The sequence below is a fragment of the Capsaspora owczarzaki genome (genome assembly GCF_000151315.2).
Source record: "Capsaspora owczarzaki ATCC 30864 unplaced genomic scaffold supercont2.5, whole genome shotgun sequence".
Classification (NCBI taxonomy): domain Eukaryota; class Filasterea; order Ministeriida; family Capsasporidae; genus Capsaspora; species Capsaspora owczarzaki.
Genome location: NW_011887296.1, coordinates 214,657 through 231,595, shown reverse-complemented (window position 1 = coordinate 231,595; position 16,939 = coordinate 214,657). Strand labels below are relative to the sequence as shown.

The 16,939-nt window shown below is 54.6% G+C and overlaps 6 protein-coding genes and 2 non-coding genes across 8 annotated transcripts; 4 read left to right on the top strand and 4 right to left on the bottom strand.

Annotated features, from left to right (window-relative positions):
• Positions 1-71: 71 nt before the first annotated feature.
• On the top strand, positions 72-2,808 carry CAOG_03524 (hypothetical protein). The gene is made up of 5 exons (XM_004348379.2): positions 72-358; positions 746-999; positions 1,471-1,525; positions 1,626-1,817; positions 1,932-2,808. Exons 1-5 carry the CDS (start codon positions 301-303, stop codon positions 2,678-2,680), a joined length of 1,308 nt encoding a protein of 435 aa, XP_004348429.1. The 5' UTR covers positions 72-300; the 3' UTR covers positions 2,681-2,808.
• Positions 1,119-1,191, bottom strand: CAOG_09531. Its single transcript has one exon. It is a non-coding gene; the product is annotated as a tRNA-Asn (tRNA).
• Positions 1,296-1,368, bottom strand: CAOG_09526. The gene has a single exon. It is a non-coding gene; the product is annotated as a tRNA-Asn (tRNA).
• Positions 2,642-4,696, bottom strand: CAOG_03523 (hypothetical protein). Its single transcript, XM_004348378.2, has 5 exons — positions 4,319-4,696; positions 3,516-4,160; positions 3,212-3,411; positions 3,014-3,115; positions 2,642-2,941 (listed from the first exon to the last, which is right to left on the bottom strand). Exons 1-5 carry the CDS (start codon positions 4,488-4,490, stop codon positions 2,834-2,836), a joined length of 1,227 nt encoding a protein of 408 aa, XP_004348428.2. The 5' UTR covers positions 4,491-4,696; the 3' UTR covers positions 2,642-2,833.
• Positions 4,697-4,936: 240 nt separating this feature from the next.
• Positions 4,937-9,497, top strand: CAOG_03522 (hypothetical protein). The gene is made up of 2 exons (XM_004348377.2): positions 4,937-4,995; positions 6,445-9,497. Exon 2 carries the CDS (start codon positions 6,501-6,503, stop codon positions 9,378-9,380), a length of 2,880 nt encoding a protein of 959 aa, XP_004348427.1. The 5' UTR covers positions 4,937-4,995; positions 6,445-6,500; the 3' UTR covers positions 9,381-9,497.
• Positions 9,498-9,638: 141 nt separating this feature from the next.
• CAOG_03521 (hypothetical protein) lies at positions 9,639-11,821 on the bottom strand. Its single transcript, XM_004348376.2, has 2 exons — positions 10,266-11,821; positions 9,639-10,044 (listed from the first exon to the last, which is right to left on the bottom strand). Exons 1-2 carry the CDS (start codon positions 11,810-11,812, stop codon positions 9,765-9,767), a joined length of 1,827 nt encoding a protein of 608 aa, XP_004348426.2. The 5' UTR covers positions 11,813-11,821; the 3' UTR covers positions 9,639-9,764.
• A 33-nt stretch (positions 11,822-11,854) lies between these two features.
• Positions 11,855-13,393, top strand: CAOG_08713 (ADP-ribosylation factor 2). The gene is made up of 6 exons (XM_011272031.1): positions 11,855-11,961; positions 12,373-12,453; positions 12,604-12,713; positions 12,784-12,855; positions 12,936-13,058; positions 13,171-13,393. Exons 1-6 carry the CDS (start codon positions 11,895-11,897, stop codon positions 13,255-13,257), a joined length of 540 nt encoding a protein of 179 aa, XP_011270333.1. The 5' UTR covers positions 11,855-11,894; the 3' UTR covers positions 13,258-13,393.
• Positions 13,320-16,792, top strand: CAOG_08712 (hypothetical protein). Its single transcript, XM_011272030.1, has 3 exons — positions 13,320-13,609; positions 13,943-14,034; positions 14,191-16,792. Exons 1-3 carry the CDS (start codon positions 13,449-13,451, stop codon positions 16,773-16,775), a joined length of 2,838 nt encoding a protein of 945 aa, XP_011270332.1. The 5' UTR covers positions 13,320-13,448; the 3' UTR covers positions 16,776-16,792.
• The last annotated feature ends 147 nt before the right edge of the window (positions 16,793-16,939 follow it).

The following is a 16,939-nucleotide window of genomic DNA, read 5'->3' as shown; positions in this document are numbered from 1 at the left end:
GCCGCAAAATCAACCTTACTAGGAAAACAGGTGTGCCGCAACGATCAAGTGCGCACCCTTTAAATAGGCCACGATGAAATCATGAAGTCAAAATCAGTCCTCTATTCTTTCTTTCTTGCTTCCAACTCGGCGATTCGTTCGTTTCGCGTGTTTGTACTCTGACGTTGTGCTTGACAACTTGGTCGACTTCTTCTTTGGCCAAAGCGCTTCATCTAGTTATCACAGCCATACCATCTACCGTATTATTTTCGTTGCATTATACTTTCGCCTGATTGCCGAGCCGCAAAAGCAGTAGCAAAAATGCTGGGACGATCGTTGCCTACTGGACGGTTGCTCCTTGTTGGCTGCATTCTTGCAGGTAAGCGCGATTGTAGCCATGTGCCACAACCCGAAAATCCCATCGAAAGGCGCCTGGCGGTCGGAGGGCGTTAAAGTTGGGGTGGCGAGCTGCCGTCGAATGATTCATGCACGTTTGTTTCAACATCATTTTTCCAAATTCCGTCACCATGATGCACGAGGGTACGCAAATGGGAGGAACAGCGCCCTCCAGCAGTAAGAAAAATCAGGAGGAGGAAGAAAAAAAAAAAAAAAGGGAAGAAACCAACTTTTTTCCACGCATCCTACTCGTTCACAGGCCTCCCCCCTGGCGGCCATCACCTTTCCACTTTTCGAGCTCCTCGTCACGACAAATAAACCATGCACTTACTTTCTCCCCGTTATTCTGGCGCTTGAAAATTGTTCACAGCGATGGCGATGCCACTTTACGCCGCGAACGTCAAACCGGTCGGCATCCATTTTGATATCGAGCCTCAGTCGCTCCCCGAGTGGGCTGCCTCCCGCGAAAATGTCTCGGCACAGTTCCTAGACCTGATGGCCAAGGTTGTCAGCAACTGGGTCGTCTTCAACAACAACCCTGGATCGCTCGTGTTCGATCTGCCTGTTTGGTTGGAAGGCATTACAATCACCCGCAACGGCGTGACTGACACGGTGCTGAACTTTGTAAGTCGAGTGTTCATTGCGAGTGCTCTGTGAGGAAGGTGGTTCGGAGGGAGGCAAAAGGGATTGTCAGGAAGGGGGAAAAAAAAAAAAAAAAAGTCGAAAAAGTCAAAAAAGAAGTTCGCAGCCCGACAGGATCGAACTGTCGACCTTGTGATTAACAGTCACACGCGCTGCCGGCTGCGCCAGGGCTGCTGAACGAGAGCACTCTTGGGCAAAACATCATAGGAGTCGTGCAATGCGTCGAGAAAGAAGCAAAAAAAAAAGCAAAAAAGGTCGAAAAAGCCAAAAAAGAAGTTCGCAGCCCGACAGGATCGAACTGTCGACCTTGTGATTAACAGTCACACGCGCTGCCGGCTGCGCCAGGGCTGCTGAACGAGAACACTCTTGGGCAAAACACCATACCAGTCGTGAATTGAGGCAACCGAAAACTTGCACTGACTTTTTGTGCTGTTCTGCTCTTTTTTTTTGCAGGCGGTCAAGCAACTGCCCATGATCAACTGGATGAACTTTCGCGACAACATCGATGGTGAGTTTCTATTGGTTCCCATCACAAGCTTTTGCTCTTTTCGCACAATCTCACGCACCGCACAATTGAACCGATTGCGCCGGTCGAACTGCAATGACAGCGCTCAAAACCAGCACGGTGGAGGAAGTCAACTCCTGCCAAGCCAATAACAAGCCGTACACGGTGGGTCTGGAGCTCCAGAATGTCAACTACCCGCCAATCACCTTTTACGAAGAAGGCGTTGCCACAATGAAGAGTGCGATGCTGGACATGACCCAATTCTACAGCGCACAAACCCCGTCCCTGTTCAAAGGTACAGAGCGCCATCAAAAGCAACGCCAACCAAAAACGACACAAGCACCAACCACGTACACGCACTCAGTTGCTGATGATCTCTCGCGTTGTGTTGTTGTTGCTTGAATTCCAGGAATGGTCGTCCACGCGTACCGCGACTTTGCGCTGGCCAATTCCTCGACAATTCCCATGCCAACGGCGGACATGCCAGCAATTGTCTACTACTGGGAGTGGAACAAGCTCGTCGACCCCGTCGAGCGTCAAGCAGAATTTACCGCCATCAAGGCGCTGCCACTCCGCGTCACCACGCTGCTGCTGGAAAGTGAAACGCTTGTTCTCTGGTATCAACAGCTGCTGCAGAACATTCTCAATGATGCCGCCACCTTCGGATTCCAAATCGAGCTGACAAGCGGCATGGCGCGCTGGGCACTGCCCAACATGCACTCGTACGTTCTGCGCGTGACTGAAGCCACGGCGTCTTTCATCAAGTACGGCGTGCTGGGTGACTACAACACCGGCCTTCCCGATGACGATGTTCCCGACAACATTTCCGCCAATTCAGGCCCTGTAATTGTGCCAAAGAGCACCACACCGGTCGTGGCCCCGCCAAAGAGCACCACACCGGTCGTGGCCCCGCCAAAGAGCACCACACCCGTCGTGGCCCCGCCAAAGAGCACAACACCAGCGGTCGTTCCGCCAAAGAGCACCACAACGCCGCCTCCCCTCAAGCCCCAAACCAGCTCTTCAGCTCCAACTGGCAGCGTCGTCGTTCGTGAAAACACCCAGCTCGCTGGAAATGCGGCCGCTGGTCTCCTCCCGTCTCTTTTCTTGGCCACGGTGGCGCTCATCTTGGGTGCGGGCGCGCAGCGAATCATGTTGTAATTTTTTTGTTGCGTTACCAAATGCTGTTGTTGGTATGGAGAATATCTTGTTGGTTTGTTGTTTTCTGCATGAAATAAATAACGCCAAAGCATAGAGCTGCATGGCAAAAGATAGCATCAGATTCTTGACCAGTCGCAAAGCCGCAAGACGAGACTATGGGTTGGGTTTGTCGTCGTCGCCAGTCAACATGGGAATGCCGTTGGAAAAGGAGTAGTTCAATACTGGCATGGCGACCAACGCCAAGTACGTCTGCAGAGATGCCTGTGGAGGTGGATTGTCGTGAGAGGCAGGAAATCAACTCAACTTTCCTCGTTATCAACGGAATGTCCCTACATGCGCATCATTGGCGGCATACTCTTGCATCTCCCAAGACAATGGCGCTTCTTCCCAATTGCCCAGTCGCAGCTCGGAAGACTTGTCTAACAAACAATTCAGCTGCAGTGCACGACGAGAGGCGTCAGAATCGTGCTCAACCCTTCCCCCCTCTCTTGCAGCTGTTCCAACGACCCCCCCCCCAAAACAATGCCGTACCGTCTTTTGGACAAGAGCTTGAAGAGACCAACGTGTTCTGAGCGGCACGACGCGCACGGCGGCGAGCTCCTCCAAATCCACTGCACCGTTCACTTTGAGCGAGTAGTCGCGTACGAGACGAGTCACGTCGTTTTTGATGCCCACTCCCACCTTGGCAATGCGTGAGTCAGCCAGCAGCTCCTGCAACGCAGGAGGAATGCCTGAGAGTCGAATACCAGCACAGTAAGCGCGCCAGGTCGATCAAAACGAAACGCCTGCATGCTCAGTTCCACCACAACACCAGCTACAGTGGTGCAGCACCCACCTTGCATCTGTATGAGATGAAACAAGTAGCACGGGCCATTTTCAACGGCCAGCTGCAGGAGGGCTGTCGGCCGTGCCTTTTGACCGCGAATGAAGGGTGCAAACCATTCAATGTCAAAGCCCAGCGCAGGTGCAACCTGCCCGTCGGCGCCGTCTTGCCCTTCAGTACTCAGACGCGATACTAACTGCGACATCAAGTCTGCGCATTGGATTTGGCCAACCTCAACGTCTGTAATGTAAACCACAGAGCCGGAGAACTGAAACCGCGGCAATCCGACTTCGAGTTGCGGGCTGCCAGTCGTCTCATCCTTGAGATTGGTCATTGAGCTTGCAGCAGACCCTTCCGTTGTGAGCGTCGGCGCCACCGCGGGTGCCGATGCCCACGGGAGCGTGCGTCGCTTGGAGGCGGCCTGGACAACCTGCTGCTGGTCGTCTCCCTGGTCTCCGACGGTGGCCTGAGTTGCCGTCGCTTGATAGGGAGCAGAAGCATCTGCCATGTAGAATGTCGCAGGCAGGACTCGGCGGGGTCTCGCGCTGGCGCCTGGTTCCGATGCCGGTGTTGGCTGCGAGCAATCTGCTTGCAATCCTACCAGCAGCGCGTTCAGCGCGGCATCCGACTCAAAGTCCGAGCACGGTTCGGAAATGTCTACTTGAACAGAATCGCAGCACCCAAAAGCGAGGAGAGGGAGAGTGAGCTTTGGGTTTCAAGCATTCGATTTGAATTGGCTCAGGTTTTGGCTGTGTCTCGCTCAGGCTTTTTGGTTGGTCATCGACAACCGCTCCAGCCTGTCTGTCTGGCATTACCTTGAGAAAGCAATGGCGACATTAAACCTGCGGCATTTTGCTGAATGGTGGTTGTCGAGCACTCTGTGGTATCGAGATCTGCATCTGCAGAGGTTCGCTTCATGTGGCTGAAAAAGAGCGCAAATCTCTGAAAGACGACTGGATGCAAATGACAAGCTAAGCTGAAAGTCATTCTGCTGCAAGAAAAAAAGGGGTTCTAGTCATCGTATTATCAGGTAGTTGTTTTCTTGCAACGGTCGCGCGACCCAGCAAGATGCGATCGGACTTCGCGCGTTATCCGGCACCCGATCGCTTTATCCCGGTCGATTTCTGCACCTGCATGCGCCAGTAATGATTCAGTTGATGCTCCGGAGAGAATCGGAGCATAATTCCAGGCACGTTGCTTGGGCGAGGTGGACTACCCTGCGTGTTACCCCCGAAGGGAGACGGATTGTGATTTGTAGTGATGTCGCCGCACTGCCGCTTTTCAACCCCCAATGCATGAACGCAGGAGAAGTTAGCCATGGATGCAGTGGATGCCCGTGTCCTGATTGTACTGCACACACTTGCAGCCTTATCGACTGTGGTACAGATGCAAATTGCACACACAGCCAGCGCTCATTGAAAATTAGCCACTCTATCTTTTTGTTGTTGTTCTTTTAATTGTCTGTTCGTTTTCCTTCTTCAGCCTCACAACCGTAAGCAAGACTTTTTTTTCCCCTTCGCTCGGTTTTCCATTCAACTCTCCCTCCCAAAATTTTTTCCCACCCAGCGGGCTTTGATGCTACATCAGTCGCGAAGCACACAATGGAAAGCCGACGCATCCACCTCCTCGAGTTCTGTCGTGTCGCGGTGCGGTTTTTTTTTTTTTTTTTTTTTTTTTTCGTTGCCTCGTTGTGGAGATAGCGGTAACGACTTAACGTCGGTGCTATGGCCAGGTTTTCCTCAATAGATGCAAGAGTGCAGAGGAGAGTGTTTGTCTTCTCGAAGATTTACACTACTGTAGACGGGAGGCGCGTCGTTGCCGTTACCGTAAAAATTTGTCGACCGCAAATTTCGTTTAAATTTCGAGGTTGCCGCAAATATAATTTCAGCGAAAAGCATTGCAGCACGGCAGCGCTCGTACTGGAGACTTTAACAACGGAAGAGTTGGGGGGTTTTCATCAAGGAAGGGGGAGAGAGACGGAGAGACGGAGGCTGGAGCAGAGAGAGAGAGAGAGAGAGAGAGAGAGAGAGAGAGGAGAGAGAAGAAGAGAGAGAGGGAACCATTGTTTGACGTGTCGTTTATTCAAAAAATCCTGCCGATGACTAATAAAGTCCGCGGTTTGGCCTTTTTGTTTGGCAACAGCGCAAAAACATCCCCATGTGATTATCACTCATTCAGCCACCAGGCTTATTTTCAATTGGTGATCTTTTGTACTGCTTGAAAGAGAGGAAGGGGAAAAAACTAATACAAAAAGGGAGGAACGAAGCGAAGGGGAAGTGTTGTTGGGGATTTTGTTCAACTGGATAATTGCCCATCGAACATATGTTTGAGCACTTATTAGTCAACAATCACTGATAACATAACGGAATTCCCCAACGTTTTCCAAAATACAAAAACAAGCTCAAAAAGCCATGACTTGCGCATCAAGTTTTGTTTTTTGTTTTGTTTGGTGGTTGTTGTTGTTTGGGGGGATTTTTACAGCAAAGCACTGGCAATTTCGCTATCATGGCTCCCTTGCCCCTCCATTCACCTCTCCATTGCAATCTCGCACCGTGCTCATTGTCAACAACGCCTCTTGTTGTCGATTGTCTAAAATGGCAATCGGGGATTGTTTTGTTTTTGGATTTAATTGCGCGGATTAATGATTTTCGCATTTTTTATTTATTTATGTTGTGATTTTTTTTTTTTTTTGGGCCTTCGACACGTTTGCCCCGATGCCGAACTTGCGCGCCCTCTTCCTGTGTGAATCTGGGGCCGCGATCGGCTTTGCGTCTGTGGGTTGACTCGTCGAATACTCCGTCCCGACTTTTCCCACGGCGCTGGTTTTGGTTTTTTTTTCACACAAACTGTACCAAGAACAACACTTCTCACTCATATTTTTGTCCTTTTTCGTTTTTCGTTCGGTTCGTGATCATCGTCTCCCCCCCCCCTTTTTTTTCAGGTACTCGGATTTCACCGTCGATTTTCTCCACCACCAAAAAAAAGACCGGACGCAGGATGACGTTGCGACTGGCAATTCTACTCGTTGTGCTGATGGGCGTTGTTCGCTTCGCTCAGGCACAAACGGCTTCGTGTTCGAACGCACCTGCGTTCACCGGATCCAGTGCGGCGCGCGCATATACCGGATCCATCGGCCAGTATAATGCGCCGTGGGACAGACCTCAGAGCGCGGGCACCGGTGGCGCAAAATGCTTGACTTGGCAGTATACTCCCCTAACTGTAGGAACCATCTACATGACCACCTGCGGCTTGGCGTCTGACGATACGATCATGATGATTTCGAGTGGCGGTTGTGTCAACAATTTTGGCACGAATCTCAACCAGATGGCCGACGACAGCTGCAGCCTCCAATCAACCCTGTCATTCCCTGCCACTGCCGGCACACTCTACTACTTGCACTTGTGCAGGTACACTTCCTCTCGCACCGATACAGGCTCCGCAGGACTGGCCAACGGGAATGTCGTGTTTAATTTCCAGTGCCCTGCTGGCATGACGGATCACGATTCGTTGCTTGAGACAGCCTGTGTTGCCTGCGGCGCGGGCACGGACACTTCAACCGGAGCCAAGGCTGGACCCTGCACCAACTTTAACGTTCCTGCGGGCTCGTTTGATCACGATTCCAACTCTGCCACCGCGGCGATCACTTGCCCTCCTGGAAACTATGCGCCCGCAGCCGGCACGACGTGCACCACATGCGGCACTGAAACATGGGACCATGATTCGTCGTCTGCAACTGCCTGCACTTCTTGCACGTCCGCATGCTCTGCTGGTACTTTCCAGTCCCAGGCGTGCACTCCCACGAGCAACCGCGCTTGCACTTCCTGTACTGCCGTCACCTCGTGCGCCGCCTCGAGCACAACATGCACATCGAGCACGGACTCGCGCTGCTCGACTTGCGCCGCGAACTTTTACAAAGTGGCGGGCGCCTCGAGCGACACGTGCCAGGGCTGCACTGCGGCCTGCACCACAGGAACTTTTGAAACAACCCCTTGCACGACGGCAAGCAACCGAGTGTGCACGGCGTGCCCAGCGATCGCCAACTGTGGAGGCACGCTTTCGTGTTCGTCCAGCAGTACCTCTCGATGCACTGCGTGTGCCAGCAACTTTTACTTGATTGCTGGAACCGGATCCACACCCGATCGCTGTGCTCCTTGCTCGGGCAGCTGTGCTGTCGGTCAGTTCCAAAGCGCAGCGTGCGGCGCCGCAGCTGATCGCGTCTGCACCACATGCACGTCCGTTGCAAACTGTGTTGGACAAGTGACGTGCACGACAAGCGGCAACTCACAGTGCTCGGCGTGCGCATCCGGCTATTATCGGACGACTGTTGGCGGTGCTGATGTCTGCTCGCCATGCGCCAGCACATGTGCACTGGGCCAGTTTGAATCGGTTGCTTGCACCACGTCGACCAACCGAGTTTGCACTTCGTGCACATCGGTCTCAAACTGCGCATCTCAGCAGACCTGCTACGGTGCTGGCAACACCCGCTGCTACACTTGTGCGACGGATTTCTACTTGACTCTGCGCTCAGGAGTGTCTGATGTTTGCACTGCGTGCGCGTCTTGCGGTGTGGGCAACTTTTCGCTGTCCCCATGCAGTCCATCCGTCGATCGTGTTTGCGGAGTCTGCACTGCCATTGGCAATTGCAATGTGCCGGTTTCCTGCACCTCGCCAATCAACGGCCGCTGCTCTGCCTGCGCTTCGGAGCATTACCTGGTGCCCGGCTCTTCTGACGTTGCTCTGCCATCTCAAGACGCGTGTGCGGCGTGCGACACCTGCGAGGTTGGCACGTTTGAGTCGCAAGCGTGCACGCATGCCACCAACCGAAACTGCACGCAATGCACACCGATTGAAAACTGCGCTCAAGTATCGTGCACCGACACCACCGACTCTGTGTGCGTACAGTGCCCCGTCGGCACGTTCTACAATACAACGAGCGCGACGTGTCACTCGTGTCTCGAGTGCGCCTCCAACGAGTTTGAGGTGGTTGCTTGCACCTATCTGACCGACCGCACGTGCAGCGCTTGCACCAACGTGACGAACTGCGCTTCTGTGACTTGCACTTCTCTGGATGACTCGATTTGCGAGACTTGCAAGTCCACCACGTACATTTCGCCAAACGCAACTGCGGGTGACGCCGAGCAATGCTTGGCTTGCGCGGCTGTAGCCGACTGTGCTTATGCGAACGTGGTGTGCACGAACGCGACGAACGCTCGTTGCAGCGTTGCAGCAGCGAGCTCGATCGACAAGGCTGTCATTATTCCTGTGGTGGCTGTTGCTGGTGTGCTCCTGCTTGTCCTCATCCTCGTGCTTGTTCTGGTTGCGCGCCGCCGCCGCCGCAATGCCCGCAAGCCCGAGGCTGCTGTATCAGCTCGGCGCACAACCTCTGACCGTGTGGACCTTCCCATGTCCACGATAGCCATGCTGGCGAATCCTCTTTCTGATCATGGGAGCGAATCGGGCATGTACATGGAGGAAACCTATTCTCCTATGCACGTCAACGACGCAGGGCCCAGCGGGAACCCTGTTGCTTCCGCGAAAATGGCGGAATTTCTGGCTCAGGGCGATAACAACTTGTACGATTCGCTTGGCGGTGGCAAGTTTGGCTTTGCACCACACGGCGCATCCGGGGAAGAGTTGTACGACGACATCCGCCCCCCACCGCCGGCAGACCCGTTGTACACCAACTCAAACCACAACCTCGTTGAAGAGGAGCGCTCTCCCGACTATGAAGCGCCGAGCTCCAGCTCCCCGGCTGGACGACTGTCTACCGCCGCCTCCTCCTCGGCTTACGAGGATCCGCACGTCAAGCAGTCTGCTGAGGCTGGCGAGGCTTCCGCCGAGGGTGTTGTGTACTCGCATGTCGTGCACGAGGCTTAGAGCTTGCTCTTTGTTTTGATTGAAATCCTGAGTTTTCCACTGTTCGTCCAATGTAAATGCTGTGTGTGTGTGAATGAACGCGTTGTTTGATTGAAATTGAATACATTCTTTTGCCTGTAACTGTTGATACTTTTGCGTGTTTTGTACCTTGGGGAGAGGGCTAGCGCTGGGCAGAAAGTTGCATGCTTCAAAAAAGGGCTTCTCTGTAGCAATCCTGTTTGTCCAAATCATGTCATGGTCGCCATGTGCACTTATTTTTGTGGGACTTTGCAAGTTTCTCGTGAATTGGTAGGTCGTAATATGGATGAACAAACCACAAAAACAACACCCGGGTGCTTGCTTGGGCGCCGTCAGCGATCAAACACAGCAACAGACAGCGTTCGTCTACAATCGAGGAGCGATGAAGGCAGCAGCCAAAGTCACCAGCGGAGATGCCGTCGGAAGCAGCGGTGGCATGGCGGCGGCGCCTGCAATATCGAGATGCGAATAGGCAATCGGTTGCGTCGAGTCCAAGCCGTGCTTGTCGAGGCCGGAGGCAACCACAAGGAAGGCACCAGGGTATTGGTGGCCGCGAGGCGTGTTGACGCTGGGCTGGGTGTTGGCTTGAACGACGTCTTCGGCAGCGTTTTTGGGCGCAACAAAGTCAAAGTCTTCGCGACGCAGGCTGTGTTTCGGTGATTAGAAGACCGAAGGAGTCAGAACATGGTGAGCAACAGAAATGGGCAGAACGATAAACAAAGTGAAGGCATCACAACAACGAGGGTCACCGACCAAACTTGTAAGAAAAACAAAAAAAGAAAAAAAGCAAGGCACAAGACAGAGACAGAGACATCGCCAATTTTTTTTTTTAAAAAAAAAGCCAAGCAAAGCGACAATGCGACTTACGTAGAAACCTCGAAGGGATCACCCCAGACGTTACCGGCATCGAACAGTCGGCCGTGGACGTTGGCACGATTGGCGGGTCCGTTGTCCATGACGGCAGCGTAGGGTCCGTACGCACGGTAGGCGTGGCCGGTCAGGGTGGCGATGGTGAAGAGGAAAGGGTTGGTGTGCGATGGCGCAATCTCCTTCATGTGGCAGAGCAAATCGGCCATGACCATGCGACCTTCAGCATCCGTGTTGCCGATGCGGACGCGAGCTCCAGAGCGGGCACGGATGATTTCGTCGGAGACGTAGGCATCGGCGCCGATCGAGTTGCGAACCATGGCGAGCTTGGCAATCACGGCGACGCCCTTGGGCTGGAGGAGCGAAATGGTGCGGAACAGGCCAGCGATGGCGGCCGCGCCACACTTGTCGCGGTGCATGCCAGCCATGGCGCCACCAACTTTGAGGTCGGCACCGCCAGTGTCGTACGTGATGCCCTTGCCGACGAGCAGGAGCGTTTCCTTGATCTCACCGGCAGGCACGTACTCGAGCTCAATCACGCGGGGGCGATGGCGCTCGACGCACTGGGAGGCACGACCCACGGCGGTCAGCAGCGGGTACTCTTTGGCGAGGACGCTCTGGTCGGCAATTACAGTGCACTTGACGTTCGCGGCGCTCTTCAGCGACCCGCAAATGTGCTCGGTGGCAAGCGGGGGAGCGGCGCGCTCCGGGTCGCTGCCGCCAATGTCACGCGCAAGAATGCGACCAGCCTCGACGGCGTTGACGTAGCTGACCAGGCGCTGGGGGTCGGCGACGCGGTTGGCCTCGAGCGGGAGCCAGCCGAGCTCGAGCACCTTCAGGCCAAAGTTGTTTGCCTCGTTCTCGCTCTCCCGCGCCTCAAGCGGCACGTACGAAGCAGCAAGCGCACCGAGCAATGCGACCTCGACGTGCTGCGTGTAGCGGTCGTGGGTCGCGTCATCGGTCACGCTCTTGGTCGACTGGTAGGGAACGACCGTGATGGCCGGGCGGCGCGCGCCTGCCTTGACTGCGCGCTTGATTGCCCTGTCTGCAGCGTCTGCGTAGCGCCTGACGTCGTCGTAGTCGCGGGACAGCGGGCCAGTCGACGCGAACAAGAGTCGCTTGCCAAACGCCTTTTCGGACGCGACCACCGTGACCTCTGTCGATCCGACCGCCGCGTCGATGACACGCGCAGCATCCAAGTCGGCCTTGACGAACTCGACCGGCGCAGGGAAGGGCGCTGAGGTCGCTGGCGTCGTACCAGCAGCAGCAGCAGCAGCAGCAGAAGGGTAATTTGGTGAGATCACAATCAAAGCGTCGTAGTCCGCAGTCGCTCCAGTCGCTCCAGTGGCAGCAGTCGCTCCAGCAGCAGTCGCTCCAGCAGTGGGGAAGGCCTTGACGAGGGTGACGAGCGTGTGCTTGGCGACGGCAGCGAGGCCGCGCTCGGCAGAAAAGGTCGGCAGAAGAAGCGACATTGTTGAAGAGACTCGAGAGTGAGCCTTTTTTCTATTGGATTTCAAACAGTAGAAGAAGAAGCAAAGGCAATGCATTATGCAGCGTCATACAATATTACAATATTACAAAATGCAGTCCTTCTTTCTTTATTCCAATACAAATCTGCACTACAAAACGATGGGTTTGACGATTTCGTCGCTGCTGACTCGACTGTGGTCGACTGCCGAGATGCGCATCCTGATGGGTCAGTCAGTCTTCACTCACAGCGACCACAGCGACCCCAGCAAAATGCTGACAACAGCCGCGGAGGAGGGTCGGGAGGTGGGGAGGAGGAGGAGGGGTGTTCGACGACGTGGCTCGAAAGCGCGTCGAGTCGAGTCAGCGTTGGAAGCGAGAACACCTGCGCGCCATAGCGTGTCGTGCCGTGGTGTGGTGTGCTTGGACGCTGAGCCGAGCCGGCGGGAGAAGCGGTTGGAGCTGGAGTTACATTACGGCAGGACGTTGGGGTTGGTTGAGCCTGTTCGCTTATGAATGAGCGTTACTCAATGTGTGATGCTTGTTCAACTTGCTCATTGATGTGTATGGGTGTATGGGTGTGTGTGCGTGCTTGTGTCTGCGGGGGGGGCGCTTTGGGTGGTGGTTGGTCGTTGTGTAGTTGGCCTCGACGCCGCTGGAAAGACGACCATTCTGTACAAGCTCAAGCTCGGCGAGGTCGTCACGACCATCCCCACCATTGGTAAGACACGCTCATCAGCGCAGGCTCGTTGTTGCAGGCTTTTGCAGTTTCGGAGGTTGTTCGAGCTGGCATTCCGAGCAAGCTGGCTTTGCTGTGCCTTTTCGTTCAACTTTTTGCTCATACACCTGAGCGATTTGTGAACCATGTCAGGCTTCAATGTCGAGTCTGTCGAGTACAAGAATGTCAACTTTAACGTATGGGACGTTGGTGGCCAGGATAAGATTCGTCCCCTGTGGCGACATTACTTCCAAAACACTCAGGTTTGTATTTTGGCGCGACGTGACGCGGAGCGCTTCATCCCATCGCTCAATGCACTCTGGTTGTCTGTAGGGTCTTATTTTCGTGGTCGACAGCAATGATCGCGAGCGTATTACTGAGGCTGCAGCCGAACTGCAAAAGATGGCAAGCGCATTTCTGATCCAGCTTTTGAGTTGAAGCAATAACAAATTGCGCTCACCGCGGGAATTGTAACAACTCTGCAGCTTGATGAGCCCGAACTTCAGAATGCCGTTGTGCTCGTGTTTGCCAACAAGCAAGATTTGCCCAATGCAATGACTACTTCTATGGTTACGGAAAAGCTTGGTCTGGACAAGCTCACTTGCAAGGTAAAATTATGCCCAATCGTCCTGTGCTTTTATTCTTGCTATTGCAGAAGCAATTGCTCGAACCTGTTCTGACGGTGCACTCCTTGCCTGTTTTGATTTGCGACGGGCGCAGTGGTCTGTTCGTGCGGCTTGCGCCCAGAGCGGCGAGGGCTTGTACGAGGGCCTTGATTGGCTTTCTGCGCAGCTTGCCTCTCGCTAGGCCAATAATTAGCCAATCGCACTGTCGTTTAGAGTCAAGCAAAAAAAACAAAAAAAAAAAAAACAAAAAAAAACATCTATTCAATTCGATGCCATCAACATTGATATGTCTCGTTATGTTCATGTATTTAGTAGGAAGTTTGAGTTGTTCCAGCCCAGTCCTTCCCTTCTTCTTTGACAAAAAGAACAACGATGCAGCAACATTTACTGCGACACCACCAACCCAAACGCTGTGATTCGCCGCATCCTTTTCATCCTCAAGCCAATGTAGCCGCCGCAACCACAACATTCAAGCAGGAGCGGTCCTCGGGTGACCAAGTTGAGAGCAGTGACACTGTTCACTGGTACTCGAGGTACTTTTGGATGGTGTTTTGAACCGACGGACGCTTCAGATGTGTTGCTGGGCGATTCCTCGATAATACGCTGGGAAATGGTCAAAAACTGTGAAGCATGCTCGACGCTGCAAAATCAAGCGCTCATCCAAACACACCTCGTCGGATGTCACTCTGCGAGTCGAGCACAGCAACAAAGTTGAAGTGGTGTTTATTGTGTGTGTGTGTGTGTGTGTGTGTGTGTGTGTTTTTTGTCGCTGGATTTCTCTACTTTTTGTTTTCTGAGCGACGTGCTAACAAATTTCGTTTTTTCGCATTTATTGTTTGATTACTTTGTCATTTTGGTTTCGACAGCAGCACTCTGGTCAATCGCGTGCAACGTGCAGGAGTCTTTACAAACTCGAGTACCTTTGTCAACTGCAGCTTGAAAGACACTCCTGCCGCAGGTAAAAAAAAATCCCGCTTGGGATGGACGAGAGGAAGGAGCGAGCGAGGGGAAAAGGAAGGAATTGTAGCGTTCTTTCAACGCCACCGTGTTTTTGTTTTTTTTGTTTCTCCTTTCTCATTCCTTGCACCCATCCTCATTTGTTGTGCTGTCGTAGTCATGCGTGCCTCGGCGGGACTTGGAGACTGCCCTACCCGCGAGCAGCTGGCAGAATTTGTGGCGCAGCATTTTGAACGCCCGGGCGTGGAAGTTCGTCAATGCCTGCCCTCGGACACGCCGGCCTTTGTCCGAATCCCGACGGCCAACAATGGGTCGCCTAGCATGTGGGCGGAAGGCGCAGGCCCTGGAGGCTCGCCTACATCTGGTGGTCGCCGAAGCTCGTTCAGCGCCCTGACATTTGGCACGATGAAACGGTCGGGTCGTCGCTCGAGCGTTCCTGTGAACAATTATCGTTCTACAGCTGCCCGGAGCTCGTCGCATGACCAATCAAGCAGTGCTCATGAAGCTGCTCGCCCAGAAGCCGCTCCCACTGAAGCGGCTCACACAGAAGCCGCCCGCCCGGACCACGCTTTGCATCCGGGAGGTCTGCTACCCGGCCCGGCAGTGACGCGCGCTCCAACCACTTACGGCCGAGCGCTCTCCCATCACGATAGTGGCGCAGAGTCGGCCCCGCTCACCCATCCGCCATCCGGCTCGTCCAACGCGCCATCAGCCCCTAGCCCGCCTCCTCCTTCGCCCACGACGAAACACTCCAGCCCGCCTTCCAACCCATCCACATTGCACTCGCAGCGCGGACTCGCACCGTTGGCTCCAATCTCTACCATGATGGCGCAAGCTCGTTCGTCCTCCAAAAGCCACCCGATCGCGCGGCCGGTGGCTTCTCCAGCTCATGTCTCGTCGTCCTCACCTGCCCCGTCGTCCAACGCGATTCCTTACCACGTGCTCTCATCCTCGTGCTCTTGGCTTCGCCACTTGGTCGACACGCTATGCCGCCATGCCGTCGAAGGCATCCATCCCGAAGAGAGCGACTACGGCAGGAGCTCGCTGATTCCGGCACCCAACTGCTGGGTTACTCCCTTGCCGCTGGCAGCTGATCCTGCGACCAATCTGACGTACTGGGACACGCACCTGATGGTGACAGGCCTGATTGCAGCTGGAATGCACACGACAGCGCGTGGGATGGTGGAAAACCTCGCCGGCTCGGTCGAGCAGTTTGGCCATGTTCCGTTCCTCAACCGCATGTATGCCCTGCATCGCAGTCATCCGCCGTTGCTCGCGGACATGGTCATGCGAGTGGCATCCTCCTGGCCGGGAATCTCGCCCGCGCTGTTTGCAAGCTTGACGCATTGCCCAAGCATTGGACGCAGCACTTGCGCGTCGGCCATGTCGCGCCAGCCCTCGTCCCCTGCGCCGATTCCTGGCTCGCCCTCGGTCAAGACGCACCAACCCACCACAAGCTCTCCCACACCTGCGGCACTCGCCGACTCGGACTGCTGCAACTGGCTCGGTCACATTTACGCAGTGCTGCTCAAGGAGCACCACTTTTGGACGGTGAACCGAGCCTTCAATGGCACCGTCAATCGGCAAGTACCCGCGCCAGCAGTCCCACAAACGTCCATGGTTCACCGGGATGCACCAGCTCCGCCGTTTCTCAGCACGTACGGAGCTGAGCTAGACACGCCGCGGCCCGAGTGGCACACGGAAGACGTCGACTTGGCTGAGCGTCTCGAGCCGCACCCTGCCAAGCGTGTTCGCTTGTATCGACAGCTGGGTGCCATGTCTGAGAGCGGATGGACGCTGCCAAGCACCGAACCATCAGGCGAACGGAACGCCGCGAGCATGCAGTGGAATCCATTCGCGACTCGAGCCAGCCACTATCGCTGGCTGCCAGAGGACAACCCTGACGACCTCTCGCGGATCAATGTGACTGACATGATTCCAGTTGATTTGAATGCCTTGCTCTATGGCATGGAGGTCGACATGGCCTTGATTTGCCGCACGCTGCGCGGAAGTCGGGCTGGTCAGACGGACGCCATGTTCTACGAGCAACAGCTCAACCGCATGTCGCGCGCAGCAAACGAGCGCCGGTCGTCGCTCCATCAGGTGTTGTTCAATCACGAAACCAACAACTCCTGGCACGATTGGAGTACCCAAGAGTTTCGGCTGGCACATACAGACAAGCTGCTTGCATCCTCGCTCACACCCCTCTGGTGTGGTGCATACGACCAGCGACCAGACATTGTAGCCCAAGCGGTGGACAGATTGGCCCACCTCATTGATGCGGGTGGACCAGGCATGATTGAGACCGCGGGAGGCTTGCCAGAGGCGTTGGATGCCAAAACCGGACAGGTTCTTGACACCAATCCCTCAGACTCGCTCTTGCGCCCGCATGTGCAGTTGCTGATCATTGAGGGCTTGAATCGCGCGGCAGCCCACAGTCCACGCGCTGCTCAGCTGTCCGAGCGCATTACCAAAGGCTGGATGAACCGGTTTTGGAGGCTCTGGCGTCGCCTCGAGATGGAACGCGAAGCCGTGGAGCAGGAGTGTGACACCTCCACCAGCTACCATTCCGATCAGCGAGACTCGGGTCAGATCGATCCACTCCCCGACCATGTTGGCAAAATGTCAAAGTCGTTGCTCGCTGCTGCCCGCTCCGTCAACGCCTCGCATGCCAGCCTGGCCCTCCATCTCATCTGCAACTTTGATTCGCAGATGAGTCTTGTTCCGTTTTTCGAAGAGTAGGCTGAGGGCGGTTGAATGTTTCGTTTTTTTTTTTTTTTTTTTTTTTGTTGATGTTTTGAGCTTGTGATTATTGCCGCGAAAGTACTGTGACAAAACAGTGAATGCAGTTGTTCTGATTCCTTGTGGATGGGTTTCGTTGGAGTCTTAAATGCACTATTGTGCTG